At 43.1% G+C, this 15,729-nt stretch overlaps 1 protein-coding gene across 3 annotated transcripts in view; it reads right to left on the bottom strand.

The window, feature by feature from the left end:
- Positions 1-15,729, bottom strand: part of XPR1 (xenotropic and polytropic retrovirus receptor 1) — a 242,870-nt gene that overhangs the window by 41,574 nt on the left and 185,567 nt on the right. For all 3 annotated transcript variants that reach the window (XM_073356577.1, XM_073356578.1, XM_073356579.1), the window contains 3 exons: positions 15,227-15,406; positions 10,888-11,053; positions 8,790-8,984 (listed from right to left, as the gene is read on the bottom strand). In XM_073356577.1, the coding sequence (XP_073212678.1) occupies positions 8,790-8,984; positions 10,888-11,053; positions 15,227-15,406 (541 nt within the window). The remainder of the gene's footprint in view (positions 1-8,789; positions 8,985-10,887; positions 11,054-15,226; positions 15,407-15,729) is intronic.

The following is a 15,729-nucleotide window of genomic DNA, read 5'->3' as shown; positions in this document are numbered from 1 at the left end:
CTCCTTTCATAAGACAGGTTTTCCATTCCTCGGATCATCCTAGTAGCCCTTCTCTGTACCTGTTCCAGTTTGAATTCATCCTTCTTAAACATGGGAGACCAGAACTGCACACAGCATTGCAAGTGAGGTCTTACCAGTGCCTTGTATAACGGTACTAAAACTTCCTTATCTCTACTGGAAATACCTCGCCTGAAGCATCCCAAGACTACATTAGCTTTTTTCACGGCTATATCACATTGCCGGCTCATAGTCATCCTGTGGTCAACCAATACTCCAAGGTCCTTCTCCTCCATTACTCCTAATTGATGCATCCCCAGCTAGTAACTAAAATTCTTGTTATTAATCCCTAAATGCATGACCTTACACTTCTCACTATTCAATTTCATCCTATTAGTATTACTCCAGTTTACAAGGTCATCCAGATCTTCCTGTATGGTATCCCGGTCTCTCTCTAAATTGGCAATACCTCCCAGCTTTGTATCATCTGCAAACTTTATTAGCACACTCCCACTTTTTGTGCTGAGGTCAGTAATAAAAAGATTAAATATGATTGGTCCCAAAATCAATCCCTGAGGAACTCCACTGGTAACCTCCCTCCAGCCTGATAGCTCACCTTGCTTGCTGTAACAGCACTGCTAAAGCACTTGTTTTCTTTGAGCCAGTGTTAATTGCTCACAGGTTTTCAGGAAAAGGGAACAAAAGACCCAAAACAGGCCAGTGGCTCAAATATTATTTCTCATGTAATTGCTGGAAGTTAGCTGGTGTGGCTGGGGAACAAAGCAGTGTGTTGCCTTAACAGGAGCCTTGAAGGGAAATCACAGCTGATATAAAGCCCCCTGGGAAAATTTTTGATTCCTGGTTGGTCACCTCATGGCAGTTTCCATCACTCTCTTCTGGCCCCACCCTGTGAGGTAAATGTTACGACTGAGCACAGAACATCCCCAGTTTGAGGGGTGGTGGCACCATAGATTTATCTATCGCTTTTCATCTGAGAATGGAGAACCTGCCACACCACTCAGAGCGTCCTGCCTCTGGTAGTGCCCCTGTCTGATGAGACCCACCCTCCCCCAAGGCTCACCACTGTGCAATGCTGCAGGTGGCCAACGCCTTCCTGCCTGACCGCTGGGGTGCCCAGCATATGCTCTGTAGCAGGAGATTTGATTCGCCTCAATCTTATCTTTTCTAATGACAAGCGTAATTAATGCTGCCATAGCTAATATCAGTAACAGGATGTCAATAACAGGATGTGACTTCATGGCAGTGAATTCCACAGGGTGACTAAGTGCTACATAAAGGAATATTTCCTTTGATTTGTTTTTAAATTATTGGCCATTAATTTAATTGAGTGACCTGGTCTGTTCCATACCTCATCTGAATCCTCAGCTCCTCTCCATACCAGGCTAAAGAAGTCCTAGCTTCTGCAATTGCTCGTCTTGGCGAGATCACCGGCGGTATGGATTGAAAGCCTGTCTTTGGTCACCAGATAGGCAATACTCTTGCCCTACTTTCATGAAGCTGCAGGAATGAAAGGACATGCCCTAAAAATTGCTCAGGTCTTAGACCAAACCCAGAAGGTCAACACTCCCTGCACCTCCAAAGCCCTCAGCTAAAGAGTTATGCAAGGCTCAGTCCTAGCTTTGTATAGGCGTGCCAGCAGTACCCAGCCCTATATCTCACCTCTCCCACAAAGATAGATGTCACAATGTTCTAGCTTTCCCAGTGCCTATCCAAAACCAGCACCTGGATAGAAGAGCAGCTGGCTGAAGCTTAACCTAGGCAAGAATGAGGCAAGGATGGTAGCAAGAGGGAAATGCTTTGAAGAGCCTCCCATTCCTATAGTCTCACCCACGATCTGGGGCATCTGGCCTCAGATTAAATTGGTCTGCCACTTACAAGCCCTTTTGGACTTCTCAGTGCTACAGGATGCCCAGCTAGCTGTGGTGGCAAAGAATGCCCCCTTCCCTGTGTCTGGCCAGAAGATTGTGCCCCAAGCTATGGAACACAGACCTGGCTATGGTGATATGCACGTTTGTGATCTCTAGGCTTGAGTAGGGTAATTTAATGTGCCTAGGAATGAAGCCACAGGCCCTAAAAAAGCTCCAGATGGTGTAAAGCACAGCAGCCCATCTGCTTAGCACCAGAAGTCACTCTGGTGCTCAGCTCTCTGCATGGGCTCATTATAGAATGGGAGTCCAGTTCAAGGTCTGTCTGGCCCACCTTCTTTTGGTTAGGTTAAACAAGCCAAGCTCCTTGAGTCTCCTTTCATAAGACAGGTTTTCCATTCCTCAGATCATCCTAGTAACCCTTCACTGTACCTGTTCAAGTTTGAATTCATCCTTCTTAAACACAGGAGACCAGAACTGCACACAATATTCCAGATGAGGTCTCACCAGTGCCTTGTATAACAGTACTAACACCTCCTTATCTCTACTGGAAATACCTCGCCTGATGCATCCCAAGACTGCATTAGCTTTTTTCATGGCCATATCACATTGGCGGCTCATGGTCATCCTGTGGTCAACCAATACTCCAAGGTTCTTCTCCTCCTCCGTTACTTCTAATTGATGCGTCCCAGCTTATAACTAAAATACTTGTTATTAATCCCTACATGCATGACTTATGCTTTTCACGATTAAATTTCATCCTATTACTATTACTCCAGTTTACAAGGTCATCCAGATCCTCCTGTATGATATCCCGGTCCTTCTCTAAATTGGCAATACCTCCCAGCTTTGTATCATCCGCAAACTTTATTAGCACACTCCCACTTTTTGTGCCGAGGTCAGTAATAAAAAGATTAAATAAGATTGGTCCCAAAACCGATCCCTGAGGAACTGCACTGGTTACCTCCCTCCAGCCTGACAGTTCACCTTTCAGTATGACCCGCTGTAGTCTCCCTTTCAACCAATTCCTTATCCATCTTTCAATTTTTATATTGATCCCCATCTTTTCCAATTTAACTAATAATTCCCCATGTGGCACGGTATCAAACTCCCTACTGAAATCTAGGTAAATTAGATCCACTGCGTTTCTTTTGTCTAAAAAATCTCTTACTTTCTCAAAGAAGGAGATCAGGTTGGTTTGTCACGATTTACCTTTTGTAAAACCATGTTGTATTTTGTCCCATTTACCATTGACTTCAATGTCCTTAACTACTTTCTCCTTCAAAATTTTTTCCAAGACGTTGCATACTACAGTTGTCAAACTAACAGGCTTGTAGTTACCCGGATCACCTTTTTTCCTTTCTTAAAAATAGGAACTATGTTAGCAATTCTCCAATCATATGGTACAACCCCTGAATTTACAGATTCATTAAAAATTCTTGCTAATGGGCTTGCAATTTCATGTGCCAATTCCTTTAATATTCTTGGATGAAGATTATCTGGACCCCCCGATTTAGTCCCATTAAACTGTTAGAGTTTCGCTTCTACCTCAGATATGGTAATATCTACCTCCATATCCTCATTCCCATTTGTCATGCTACCATTATCCCTAACATCCTCATTAGTCTTATTAAAGATTGAGGCAAAGTATTTGTTTAGATATTGGGCCATGCCTAGATTATCCTTAACCTCCACTCCATCCTCAGTGTTTAGCGGTCCCACTTCTTCTTTCTTTGTTTTCTTCTTATTTATATGGCTATAGAACCTTTTACTATTGGTTTTAATTCCCTTTGCAAGGTCCAACTCTACTTGACTTTTAGTCTCTCTCTCTTTATCCCTACTTGTTCTGACCTCAATAAGGTAGCTTTCCTTGCTGATCCCTCCCGTCTTCCACTCCCTGTATGCTTTTCGCTTTTTCTTAATCACCTCTCTGAGATGCTTGCTCATCCAGCTTGGTCTACAACTCCTGCCTCTGAATTTTTTCCCCTTTCTTGGGATGTAGGCTTCCGATAGCTTCTGCAGCTTTGACTTGAAGTAATCCCAGGCCTCCTCTGCCTTTCAATCCATAAGTTCTTCAGTCCAATCCATTTCCCTAACTAATTTCCTTAATTTTTGAAAGTCAGCCCTTTTGAAATCAAAAACCTTTGTTGCAGATTTATTTTTGTTCATCCTTCCGTTCAGTTTGAACTGAATTAGCTCATGATCACTTGAACCAAGGTTGTCCCCTACAACCATTTCTGGGAGAGTCCCATATCCCTCAGAAATGCTCCCTCTGTCACCAGCTAAAGCTGAGATCTCACAAGAACAGGGCACTGAAGTTAACACTCCTCCTTATGGAGAAGGCATTTCAGTCTCCAGGGTATGTGCTGACTTTGGATCATCATCAGAGCCTTCAACTTCGAAGGGGGTAGAGTTGCCGAAAAGACCAGCACATTCCCCCTGCAAAGGCTCGAGAAAAAGGGCTCCAAGCTCCCAAGCTGAGTCGTTGGCCAGCCGAGAGTTTCCCCAGAGCGACTGGGCAACTCAGCAATTTGACCTAGTTTCCCTTTTTTGTAGGATTTTGAGTTTCTTCTTCCATTTAAATTTTTTTTTTTAAACTTGAAAGAACTTAGTGTCTTCTAAATGCCCCTGGAAGAGGGTGGGAAACAAACTGAAATTCTTTCTTTTTTTTTTTTTTAAAACACAAGGGGTAAAAAGAAAACACTAACTTTTAAGGAGAACAAAAGAAAAAAACAATTACTATATATGCTAATGATGCAGATAAGGAAGGACAACTGCTCACTCCTCGCTCCCTTGCAGGCCAAGAGTGATTGAGAAGGAACTGAGTGCGGTTCACCTGCACAGTGTTGGATAGCCTTGAGGTAGACTATGAGGGAGGGAGAGCGCACGTGCAGGCTGAACAGACACTGCTACCTAAAATCTCTGATTAGAGGCACAGGGGCGCACTGATAGGGACACTCCTTAAAGAAGTGTCTGGTATTAACAGGGTGTGGCCAGAAGGCTGTAGTAACTTCTTCACCAGAGCCGAGCAGAGACAGCTGGGCCCTGAGGTCCTTTGATAAAGGGTTGGGGAACACCAGGTTGCATGGAAGAGAAGAGCCGTCGGGGCAAGAGGGAAGGAACATGGCTGGAGAGAGGTGAGATTGGAAAACTGGAGTGAGAACAGTTTCTGCCCATCCTCAGCTGTGGCCCATTTCTGTTTTTCAAAAATCAAATAACCTTAAATGACAGTATTATCTTCTCAATTCACCTCCCCTATGCCAAGGATGAGACGATGTGTTCTAGGGTAGCCCTTGTTTAAACTAGCAATCTGAACAGGCCCTGTCTCTATGATATGTAAACACCTCATTATGACCAAGTGTCAGATTTGAAGAGAGACGTAAAATTATACACAGTAGCAATGAAACCTGCCGTCAGTGATATTGGTACAGGTGCAAAATTCAAGGGGACTAAGAAGAGCTCCAACTTATATTAAACAGGCATATTTTACAAGCACGTATTTTTGAGCTTGCCCCCAACCAATTTCCTCCCTCTTCATAAGAGTGACTATTTTGGAACGCCCTTAATGGTGAAAAACTTAATCAGTCCTCCTGAATGAAGGTATGGCAGGTTCACATCAGAAGCATTAATTGCAAGCCTTACATCCTAGATTTGTTGTTTGATTGCCTAGCTTAGGAGCAAGGGATTTTAATTAGACTGCAGCCTCAGACTGGGAAAAGCAGAAGAAAAAAAACCCACTAGGGGAATATCTTAACTATTAGGGGGAATAGTCTTTGTGGAGGTGACGGTGGGAGACAGACAGAGGAGTCAAACATGACGGCTATCAGCCGTGACAAAGTCTACTACTTAACACCCCCCAAGAGAAGCATGCATATACCTTTGGATACAAAATACATTCATGAATATTGTTTGACTTTCAGTCTTCAGACAGCTTGTACTAATACATCGTTATACGCCATCAACATTGCTCAAGGCTTGTGTTTTATTTGTATTATTTCCCAGATGCCAGTCCACTTCCAACTAGCACCAACTCTTGGCACCAGCAAGGTTTTCTATTAAACCTGGTGTCCACCTGAAGGAAACATCCTACTAGGACAGCTAGAAGGAAGCTTTGTATATTTTTCTGATTTCTCTATCAATCGCCTTGACCATACACATGGATGAGTAACTACCTCACAAGTGTATATTGTTGCTAATTTCTGTAGATACAGCAGACATCTATTTCAGTGGAAAATATAAAGCTTTGGACTGACATGGGACTTGGGGGAGAAAGAACAATGAAAGACAGGGTGACTGCCTGAAGTGCAGGAGCTAAAAGCTTTTTCCTTCACAACAAGAGCAGAATCAAGTAATAATTGCAGTTTCCACGGAGATAGGGAACTTGAGGGATCAGAAAGCTCAATTGGCAGTGAAATGGGTTGGAAACAACTCCCCACCAGCTTGAGAAGGAAAAGGGATAAAAATATACATGAAACCCAGAGGAGGCTTTTTCCTAGCACAAGACACACTCCCCTACCTTCCTAAATAATGGACCAGCTCTGTTCAGTTTGATCTCTGACAGTAGCCCTTGAATACCAAGGAACTGGTAACTACTACATAAAGTAGGAGCTCAGTCCATTTCCTTACACATCTAGAGAGTCAAAAATTAGTGTCTATTCACAGAAAGAAAAGGATGGGAAATTTCTTAGTGTTTCAGAATTTTCTTTCTGAAGGGGAAAGAGACGGCCTCATTATCACTAGTAACCTTTGACCCTCCCCTTAAAATTCTCCAAGGACTACGTTTAAGCCCCATTATAATTACACTGAATAGATCAACAATTTCAAATGAAATTTTGAAATGCCTCTCTCACGATGGTAGACAGCGTGCAGTACAATGCACAGTACAGTGCTGTTGATTAAAAAATTGCATTCCCCCACCCAAAAGAAAACATTTCATATTCATATGAATGGGAAACTGAGTTCTCAATTCCCACTCTTGGGGACAAATCCTACTACTTTTAAATAGATCACTATACTTTATTATGAAGGAAAATTGAAGAAAATGAACTGAACTGATGAAAGTTTATCTGAGCCTGCATCATACTATACATGAATCAATGCTACAGACTGGTCCTATTTCACTGAGGAGTCATCAGTTGCAGTGGAAGATTCAATCAGTGCCAAAAGTGGGATGAACTGATATCAAAGTTATCAATGCATTTTTTAAAACAATGTTATTTACTGTAATTCAATCCACAGTGCCTCAATTCTGCTGTATTCTCTTACCTTTTATAGCAGTCACCCTTTTAATAAGAGGTGAGGTAAGAATGTAATTTGTACTATCCATAATTAGAGCCTTGCGCGGATACAAAAATGCGTATCCGCACATGATCCACAAAAGTTGTCGGTGGATATCTGAATCCGCAGATGCAGATATCCATGGATTTGCAAGGCTCTAATTTACAGCTCCATAGTTCACCATGCAGCAGTGACCAGTGGTGCTGGAACCCGGGGGGCCAGGGCACTTCCACTTTTCACCAGGGCAGACCCTGCCCCCTTCACTTCTTCCCCGCAAGATGAGAAGTGACCCCTGCCGGGGAACCTGGGCAGCAGTGGGGAGCTGCAGCGGACCCTCAACCTGCCTATTGTGGTGGTGGTGGTGGTGGGAAGAGGGGGGTTGCACAACGGTGGCTCAGAGCAGCCCCTGGCTTGTGTCCCCACCCGGCTGATGGCAGGTTGAGGGTCTGCAACTCCGCACCAGCTCCCTGCCCTGCTCCAGCCACGGTGTGGGGGCCTTGAAGCTGCAGCCCACCCATGATAAGAGCCGGGCGGGCAACTGTGAGGAGCCAGCATGCAGTTGCAGACTCTCTACCTGCCCTGGGGAACGTAGGGGCGGTGGGGACACAGGCTGGGGGCTGCTCGGGCCCCCCACCCAGGGCAGGTGGAGGGCCGCTGCGGCTCCCCACAGCTGCCCGCCTGGCTCTTATCATGGCCAAGCTGCAGCTCCGAAGCCCCCGCCGCCAGCCAGAGCCAGATCGGGGAGAGCCATGTGGATAGTTGTGAGGAGCCGGGGTCCCTCCACTTGCCCTTGGTGGGAGACCTGGGGGCTGGTAGGGGGCTGCTTTCAGTCCCATCCCATTCTGGGCAGGAGGGCGAGCTCCCCAGCCCCCCACTTTTAGGAGGGCTCCAGTGCCCTTGACAGTGATGCAGGGCTCTGCCAAGCCCCCAACCGCCGCCCACTTCTCCCCGGACACCGCTTGCCCCACCACCTGCTCCTTCCCCCACCATCCCTCGTTCCCCACTCTGGGTAGGAAGGCTACACTCCTGGGCCCTTGCGTGTCGCGCCACCCTCCGAGGGGGGAGGGGTTGGAAGCTCAGACACCCCTAGGCAGCTGCAGGAGCAGTAATGCATGCAGACCAGTCCCAGGCAGAGAGTGTCGATAACTACTCTCCCCCTCATAGCACAGGGTCCTTGCTGCCTGCTAATTTAAATCACACACCATACCTCTTTTAAAATGGCACTAGGCTCACTCCCTTCTAGGAGTTGTAGTTTACCTCCTCCGTCCAAGCAAGCTGGGGACTACAACTACCAGAATACCCAGTGGGCTATACCCGCTGCTGTGCAATTCAGAGAGCGGAGCTGGAGCCTGGGGGCTGGGTAACAGCAGCAGCTACTCCATTCTGGTGAATCTGTTATGGTCAGAGCCCTGTGTGGATATACAATTTGTATCTGCATCTGAGCGGCTATCCAAAAAAATGGTCCATGGATTAAAGCAGATACCCATGGATTTGCAGGGCTCTATCCATAATCCTGTTTTCTCTCTATAAACGTTAGCACCACTGTGAGAAAAGATGACTGAGGAGCAGAAACTGACAAAAGACAGCAGGAGGTTCTGCAAAGTTTTGTGAAATAACTAAATCCAATACCTTTGTGAGTGCTGTAAAGGGCTGCAAATGTCACCATGAAGAAGGTGGTGGAGTATTTGCCAGCATTAACCAGATGAGGAAAGGCCCGTTTGGTGTCACGGTAACGGCGCAGGCACTGGATAAAACGCAACCAAGCAGGGATGCACTGGACAACTGCTCGCACACCGTAGGAGTAGCTGTTACAAATCTGATCACCTACAAGAGAAGAGATGTTTCAGTGGACATGGAAACAAAATACTTAATTTCTTCTCTCATTCCCTTCCAATTGTTTCACTTCCTCTACCTTCCTTGAAGTGATGAGTGAAACTAAGCTTTTGGAAGCAGCAATTGTAATATCCTAAGCAACGGTGCAATTCACAATGCTTTGCACTTGCATCTATATTTAGCATCTCAACATTTTCAATCCCACAACCAGGTGTTTCAGTCAAGGAAAGGTGATCCAAACCCCTTTCCTTCAATAACAGGAGAGATCACTGCTCGGGTTTAAAGAGAGACAGCTGAAACAACACACTGCAGTTAGAAAATTTTAAAACCTAGTATTGTTACACATAGCAAGTAAGATTACTATCAATGAAAGCATAGGGGAAAAAATCTTTTGTTTTATTTTATTTACTTTGTGCATTTGATAGCACCGTGTATACTTAATTTCAATGTTTCTCCTGTTTGTGTGGATCTCGCCATGTAGATTTCAAGTTGAATGTGTCCCTTTAATTATAACTATCAACCGATTTGAGTTGGTTTCCTAATATGGTCACATCACCAATTAGCATAAGAAAATCCCATTTTTAGGGGTGCAATGATTTTTGCCAATAAGTAACGGGGAAAAGGCAGAAAAATCGACGAGTTAAGTGTAAATTCCAAAGTCTGTTACATTCTTACACAAGTGAATATCTAGTCATTTATGGCTTAATTTCCAAAATGTGCTCAGCACACCTGAAAAACATCAGGTGATCAATATACAGAATTTGTTCACTCCCTCAGATCGATCAATCAGTATTTCTTCCAGGGGAAACTGTGTTCTTATTCCACTTTTTAGTTTGATGCAGAAAACTTTAGTATACACAGTTTTTTGTTTTAAACAGTTTAATTTAATTCTAATGCTTACAGGGAAAAGACCCTTAGAATGCAGCCTTAATACAACCAGGTGGAAGGTTCTGAAGTAGGCAAGACTGGAGGAATAGAAAGTAATGCTAATGTATGCAGAAAACAGGCTTCAAGTTCTCTCAATATATGCTGAAGGCCCACTGTCAAAATGATTTGTCAGTGGTTACTGGTTAAAATGGAAAGACAATGACTGTGGACTCGTCCAGAGGCATAAGATAATGTTTTGCCATGGGGAAGACCAGAGTTAAAATTTAGATATCGTCTCTTGCTCTCCAAGCTAGTAATGATGTGGAGGCAGTGTGCATAGCCCTTGTCTCTCTCAATGCCAACTGTAATTGAATAATGAATGGCACCAATGAGCTCTGAGAAAGTTCCTGCCATTCCATCCAGAAGAAAAGACAACATTGAAACATAGGACCTGGAAGAAATAGTCTGGAAAGCACAGATCAAACAGAAAGGAACCCACACAATTGTATTAGGAATATGGAAGACCCTCAGGAGAAGAGCCCTTAGGGGAAAAAATCCTCATGAGACTATTTCCCCATAAACCCTGAATGCTTGGTAATCAGCTTTGCAATGCTTCTATGAATCACTAACACTAAGCAGCAACAAAAGGCTAATTGTGATTGCATGGTTGGAAAAGAGTATGAAAAACTGCCAGCCAAGCCTGGAAAACTGCTGTGTCTTTCCTCTGCCAAAGAACACCTCAAAATCTTGGCAAACAAGTTTTGAAAAACACAGGTCATCCCAGTCACAGAAGCAGGTTATACCAGACGAATGGATTGGAAAATAGGGCAGTAAGGGATGGGAGAATAAAATTTCTAGGGCTGTGTTTTATGATGGGATGAGTTTCCTATGTCACTGGGAGAATTTTTGCTAAAGGACAGAAAGATAATCTGCCTATTGAAATGTTCAGTTTGTATCAATGTTCCTGGACTATTGGGCAAAGTGTTCATACATATTTGTTACCATCACATCTTCATCACTACTATACCTGTATCTGCCAACAGTCCGGCACTGTTGTCCCACTGGAGCTCAAAGCTGTAGAAACAGATCATGTACTCCAGGTCCATAAGTATCACAGCCAAGCTGTTGAGCTGATCGGCCAGCCAGAAATCTGCGAAGCCTACCTTATGGAAGGGGGCTGTGAACACCCGGAACTGGGAATTAAAACAGCATGAAGTTAGCATGAAAGATATTAATAGAGCAGACTGACAGTACAGTGGCAGGAGATGAGACTGTGCTGAATTAACATGAAATATCACACTGCTCCCCCCAAAGATCTGCCATTTCATCACTCCTCCTGGCATAGAACTTCCCCGTCGCTCACAAGAACTGAGCATAACATTTCCTCTTTCAGACATCCATTTCCTCCCCTTGTGTTCAGTTATTCACAGCCTTTCCCTTCTGGCTGGCCTGAGTTTTTTAATCTCTTCAAAGCGAGAGCCAAGATTCTCCAAAGAAACTCACAATCCCCACTTAAGAGTGTGCTATGTAACCAATCTTTCCCAATCTATGACACTGACAATAGCTTCTGACCCCTCCTCCCCAGTATTTCCACCATAACCACTTGCACATCTTAGTATGCTTCTTCCCCATTCCACACCAGACACCCACTAGGTCCAGGACCACTATCTTGGCCTCTAATCTGACCTTGACTGAGATTCGTATACCAACCCCTAAGACCATGTGTCTGCAGTGTTCAACCTTAATGTAGGGCCCCCAAATCCCTCAAGAGTTTAAAGGGTTACATTAAAAAAGCAGAGGAAATTTTAACTGTCAAATATTAATCAGACTCCCTCTCCATCCCAGCCTACTTTCCCTCCAAGGCTTGACAGCAGTTACACTCCTTTCAAAGCAGGCAATGTTCATGCTCCGTTACCTTTGATTACAACTGACCCTGACTGGTTAGTTATAGTAACTAAAAGATAACACCAGTATTGTCCTGCAGTTCAGACATTTATGAAGCTTTCTATTAAGAAAACACTGGGTAAAACTGATCTGTAGAGGAGTAAAAGGTTTCTACTATTAATATGCAGGGCAGACACTGGAAGAAAACAGAACACAGCACATCAGGGCTTTGCTCAAGTCTCTCCACTGGCTCCTAGTCAGTTTCTGATGCCAGTTTAAGACTTTGGTCCTAATCTTCAAAGCAATGAATGGATCAAGCCACAGCTACTTTAAAGACTACATTTCAGTGTGTGAACTAGAGACACAGCTGTGTTCCTCTAGGACAATGCACATCACAAAGCCCAAGAAGAAGCACATGAGAGTTAGGGACAATCGTTCTCAGCTGAAGGGTTCAGCTATGTGGCAATACTGGCATCTGATCTGGAGGCCTGTGCTAGGTAAATGGGTGAATCAAGCACCACGTCGCTGCTCTACATATCTCAGGTAAACTGCTCGAGCCCTAGCAGAATGAGCTCTAATATGGCCAGGAGGGATCTTTCCTGGCTAACTCATAAAAAATTCTTATGTAGTCAGAACCCCTCTTTGATAATATCTGGGTGAACATAAATTGCCCCTATAGCTATTCTTTCATGTGGTCTGTTTGCTTTTTGGCCTTACATATAGTTAAATGTACTGTATTATTTTGCAACATTAAGGTCATCTTGCATTTTGTGAGCCATCTCTCCTTAAGAGACCTCAAGCCTGTAGGTGTCAGTTCACTATGCCTTACTGAGTTCACAGCCAAAGTGCTATTATACACAAAGTTTTTGTTCTTTCACTATATCAGTTTAGACAGAGAGGTGATTAATTCACTACAACCTCTAGCATGGACACAGGTACACCCATATAAAGATGCTTATAACATACAGCAAATTTCAATAAATTTGGATAGAAATAAAGAAAAACTATTCTGATGCAAATGCCATACCAATGTCACTGTTCACACAATGGGTGGATTATACCACAATCTATTTCTAAATAGATATAGTGAAAGCGGTAAAAAAGTTGTGTATACCAGCCCAGAGAGTTGTCCAAAGGCACAGAATATACTGGATGAAGCTAATGAAATACATAGTTTTGAATTTGTACCCAAGATAAATAAATGGGACTAAGTGTCTATTGTTAGTGTCAAAATGGGCAATGAGATTTGTGCATTAGAAACCTTTTGTATAAGTGGCTTCTCTCCTTCAGATTCCAATTAGTCACAAGGGGCAAGCTTTTCTGATTCACGTAGATGTGTCAACCTCCAAGGTTTCTTACAAAGAAAACTATTAACTAGATTGCACCTGTGAACTCTGGTTATTGCAGTAATAATTGCAGAAGTTGCTTTTTTATATTTTAATAGTTTTGCTAGCTCAATTCATTTCATTATTGTGTTATCTCCGCTTGCCACCATCACTCCCAATGTAGTCCATCAACTAGTCTTTGTTCATTAACTTACACACAGCAGTTGCAATGCTTAATGTGAAGCAAAATGTGCAATCTGTCTGCTAAGAAGCTGTGCAGGTAACCTGCCATGCATGAATCAGAGCTTGTTATTTCAGTGATGGGGGACTACAGGGGGGAAAAAAGTCTCATTTACTACCTTATGGGCACAACTGTGTGAGGTCCTTTGACTTTGTGCAGAATTTCCAAAGCTGCTGTCATTGCGAAGACTTCGAGTGCTTCCTTTCTAGCTCTATCATGCCAATATGTTTCACTGTGCCTATCCTAGTGGTGCCACAATAATGCTATAATTGAGAGACTGGAACCCACACAATCACTCCCCACAGAAATAAAACCAATTATAGTTCCTTTTATGGAAAAAAGTGTTGTATTCCCTTCAAGAACTAATATTGGTCTGGAAAACCCCGCCTTTGTGTCAGAGTGAAATATAACTAGTTTATGTTGCAGAGCATCTGGAGGTGAGAGATGTCTTCTGTTCCTCAACGGAAGGCAAAAACTGAACCAGGATGGACCCTAATAAACTCCCTGCTAATTTATTTCCAATGGGGATGGAGTGTGGGAGGGGGAGGCTGGAGACTAGCCTAGCTTCCCTCAGATAAGGCGGCAGTAATACAGGTGGCCAGGCTAGGGACTGAAGAAAGGAGGGGAGGAGAAAGGAGCAAGATTGCATCTGAAAAAGCACTTGTGAGTAAGAGAGAGGGTGATCTGTTGAATGATGAAAGGGAAAAGGAAAAGAAGGGAGCATAAAAGGAGCAGGGACTCAGCATGTTAAAACTATTAGAAAATTGAACCCTTAAAGATTAAAATAAGATGTATATAAACAAAATCTGAATACACTTAATGTCTACTTGTATATTCATATACATGTTCATGCTGAAAACCAATTTTATGTCTTATCTTTGAATTGTTCCAGATAGCACCATTTAAAAAATATTTAGCAAGTGTTAGCAAAATAATTCCACAGAGGAGGATACTCCAGGACCCACCTATACGGCCTTAATCCTCCCTCCTGCAAATCACTCAGTATTTTTACAGTGCAAATTGAGCAAAAAATTATTTAGCCAGAAAATTTCAAGTCTTCTAAGAAACCCAGACAGAACCCAAGCCTTCACAGCAGTAACAGCAAGAGTGAAAAGATGACAGAATCAATCTGATTAAAAGTAATGAAAATTAAAGGGTGTGTGGGCATATGGTGTGGCGGCAGGGGTATATGCATTCTGGGAAAAACTGGAAAGAGATCCCTGGGTCAAGATGGCTGAAAACTACTGGTTTGATGTTTACATTTATAATCTTAATATTGCATTAGCATATGTTTCCATTCATTTTTTACAGATTTTTGTTACTAGGGAAATAATAGCCAATACTAAAATATTAATCTCTCTCATTCAGAACAAGTATAGAAAAGAAATGTTGAAAAAGTAGTTTCAACTAGTTATTATAAAAGGAAAGTTACCTCAGCTATAGTCTGCCACCCATGAATACTCTATTTGAGTATTGGCCCATTTTCAGTTTGGGCAAACAGCATTCTGTCAGTTTTGCTTTGCAGCCCTTTGTAATGTTACCCAAACTACTTTGCTAGGGAAGAGATACAGTGAGCATGACTGAGACATGAGGAAAGCTATATGGTACATTTGTATGTGCATGCATACACCACATATGCTTATTTTTGTGTGTGTGTACATACCCTTGGTATGAAGAGCATAACAGAAATAGTACAAAGACTGAGAGTAACTTCTGTAACTCTATGCTCAACAAATACACGTCTAATTCTTTACGCACGGACTTGCTTGAGTACTATTGAATCAAAGCATGCATAAAATTGTGTGGCCTACACTTCCAAGTCTGAAAATTAGTGATGTATTTGGACACACTTCAACTACTTAAGTTCAATTACCCACATCAGTTTCTCTTGAATTTGTACGAGGTTCCAGACTTACCAACAGTTTGAGCAGCCAAAACCGGGACTTGTAATACAAAGTTTTGGTGGGGTTGATGAGGAAAAGCAACATGAATCCATACAAGATGAGTGGGTTCACCTGCATAGGGACATGGGTGAATTTGCCATATATACATGCCAGCAGGCTCAAGCACCACAACATCCCAAGGAATCCAGCAATCTAATAAAAGATGGAGGAGAGAAACGAAGTTAAGAAAATTCTGAATTCCATATTATAGAGCCCAAGGAAGAGTTGCTTTCATCACTATAATCAAATCAGTAAAAAGAAAAGGAGTGCTTGTGGCACCTTAGAGACTAACCAATTTATTTGAGCATAAGCTTTCGTGAGCTACAGCTCACTTCATCGGATGCATACTGCAGAAGACATTATATACACAGAGACCATGAAACAATACCTCCTCCCACCCCACTCTCCTGCTGGTAATAGCTCATCCAAAGTGACCACTCTCCCTACAATGTGCATGATAATCAAGGTGGGCCATT

The sequence above is a fragment of the Lepidochelys kempii genome, chromosome 8 (assembly GCF_965140285.1).
Source record: "Lepidochelys kempii isolate rLepKem1 chromosome 8, rLepKem1.hap1, whole genome shotgun sequence".
NCBI lineage: Eukaryota > Metazoa > Chordata > Testudines > Cheloniidae > Lepidochelys > Lepidochelys kempii.
This window is presented reverse-complemented; position numbering and strand designations above follow the sequence as displayed.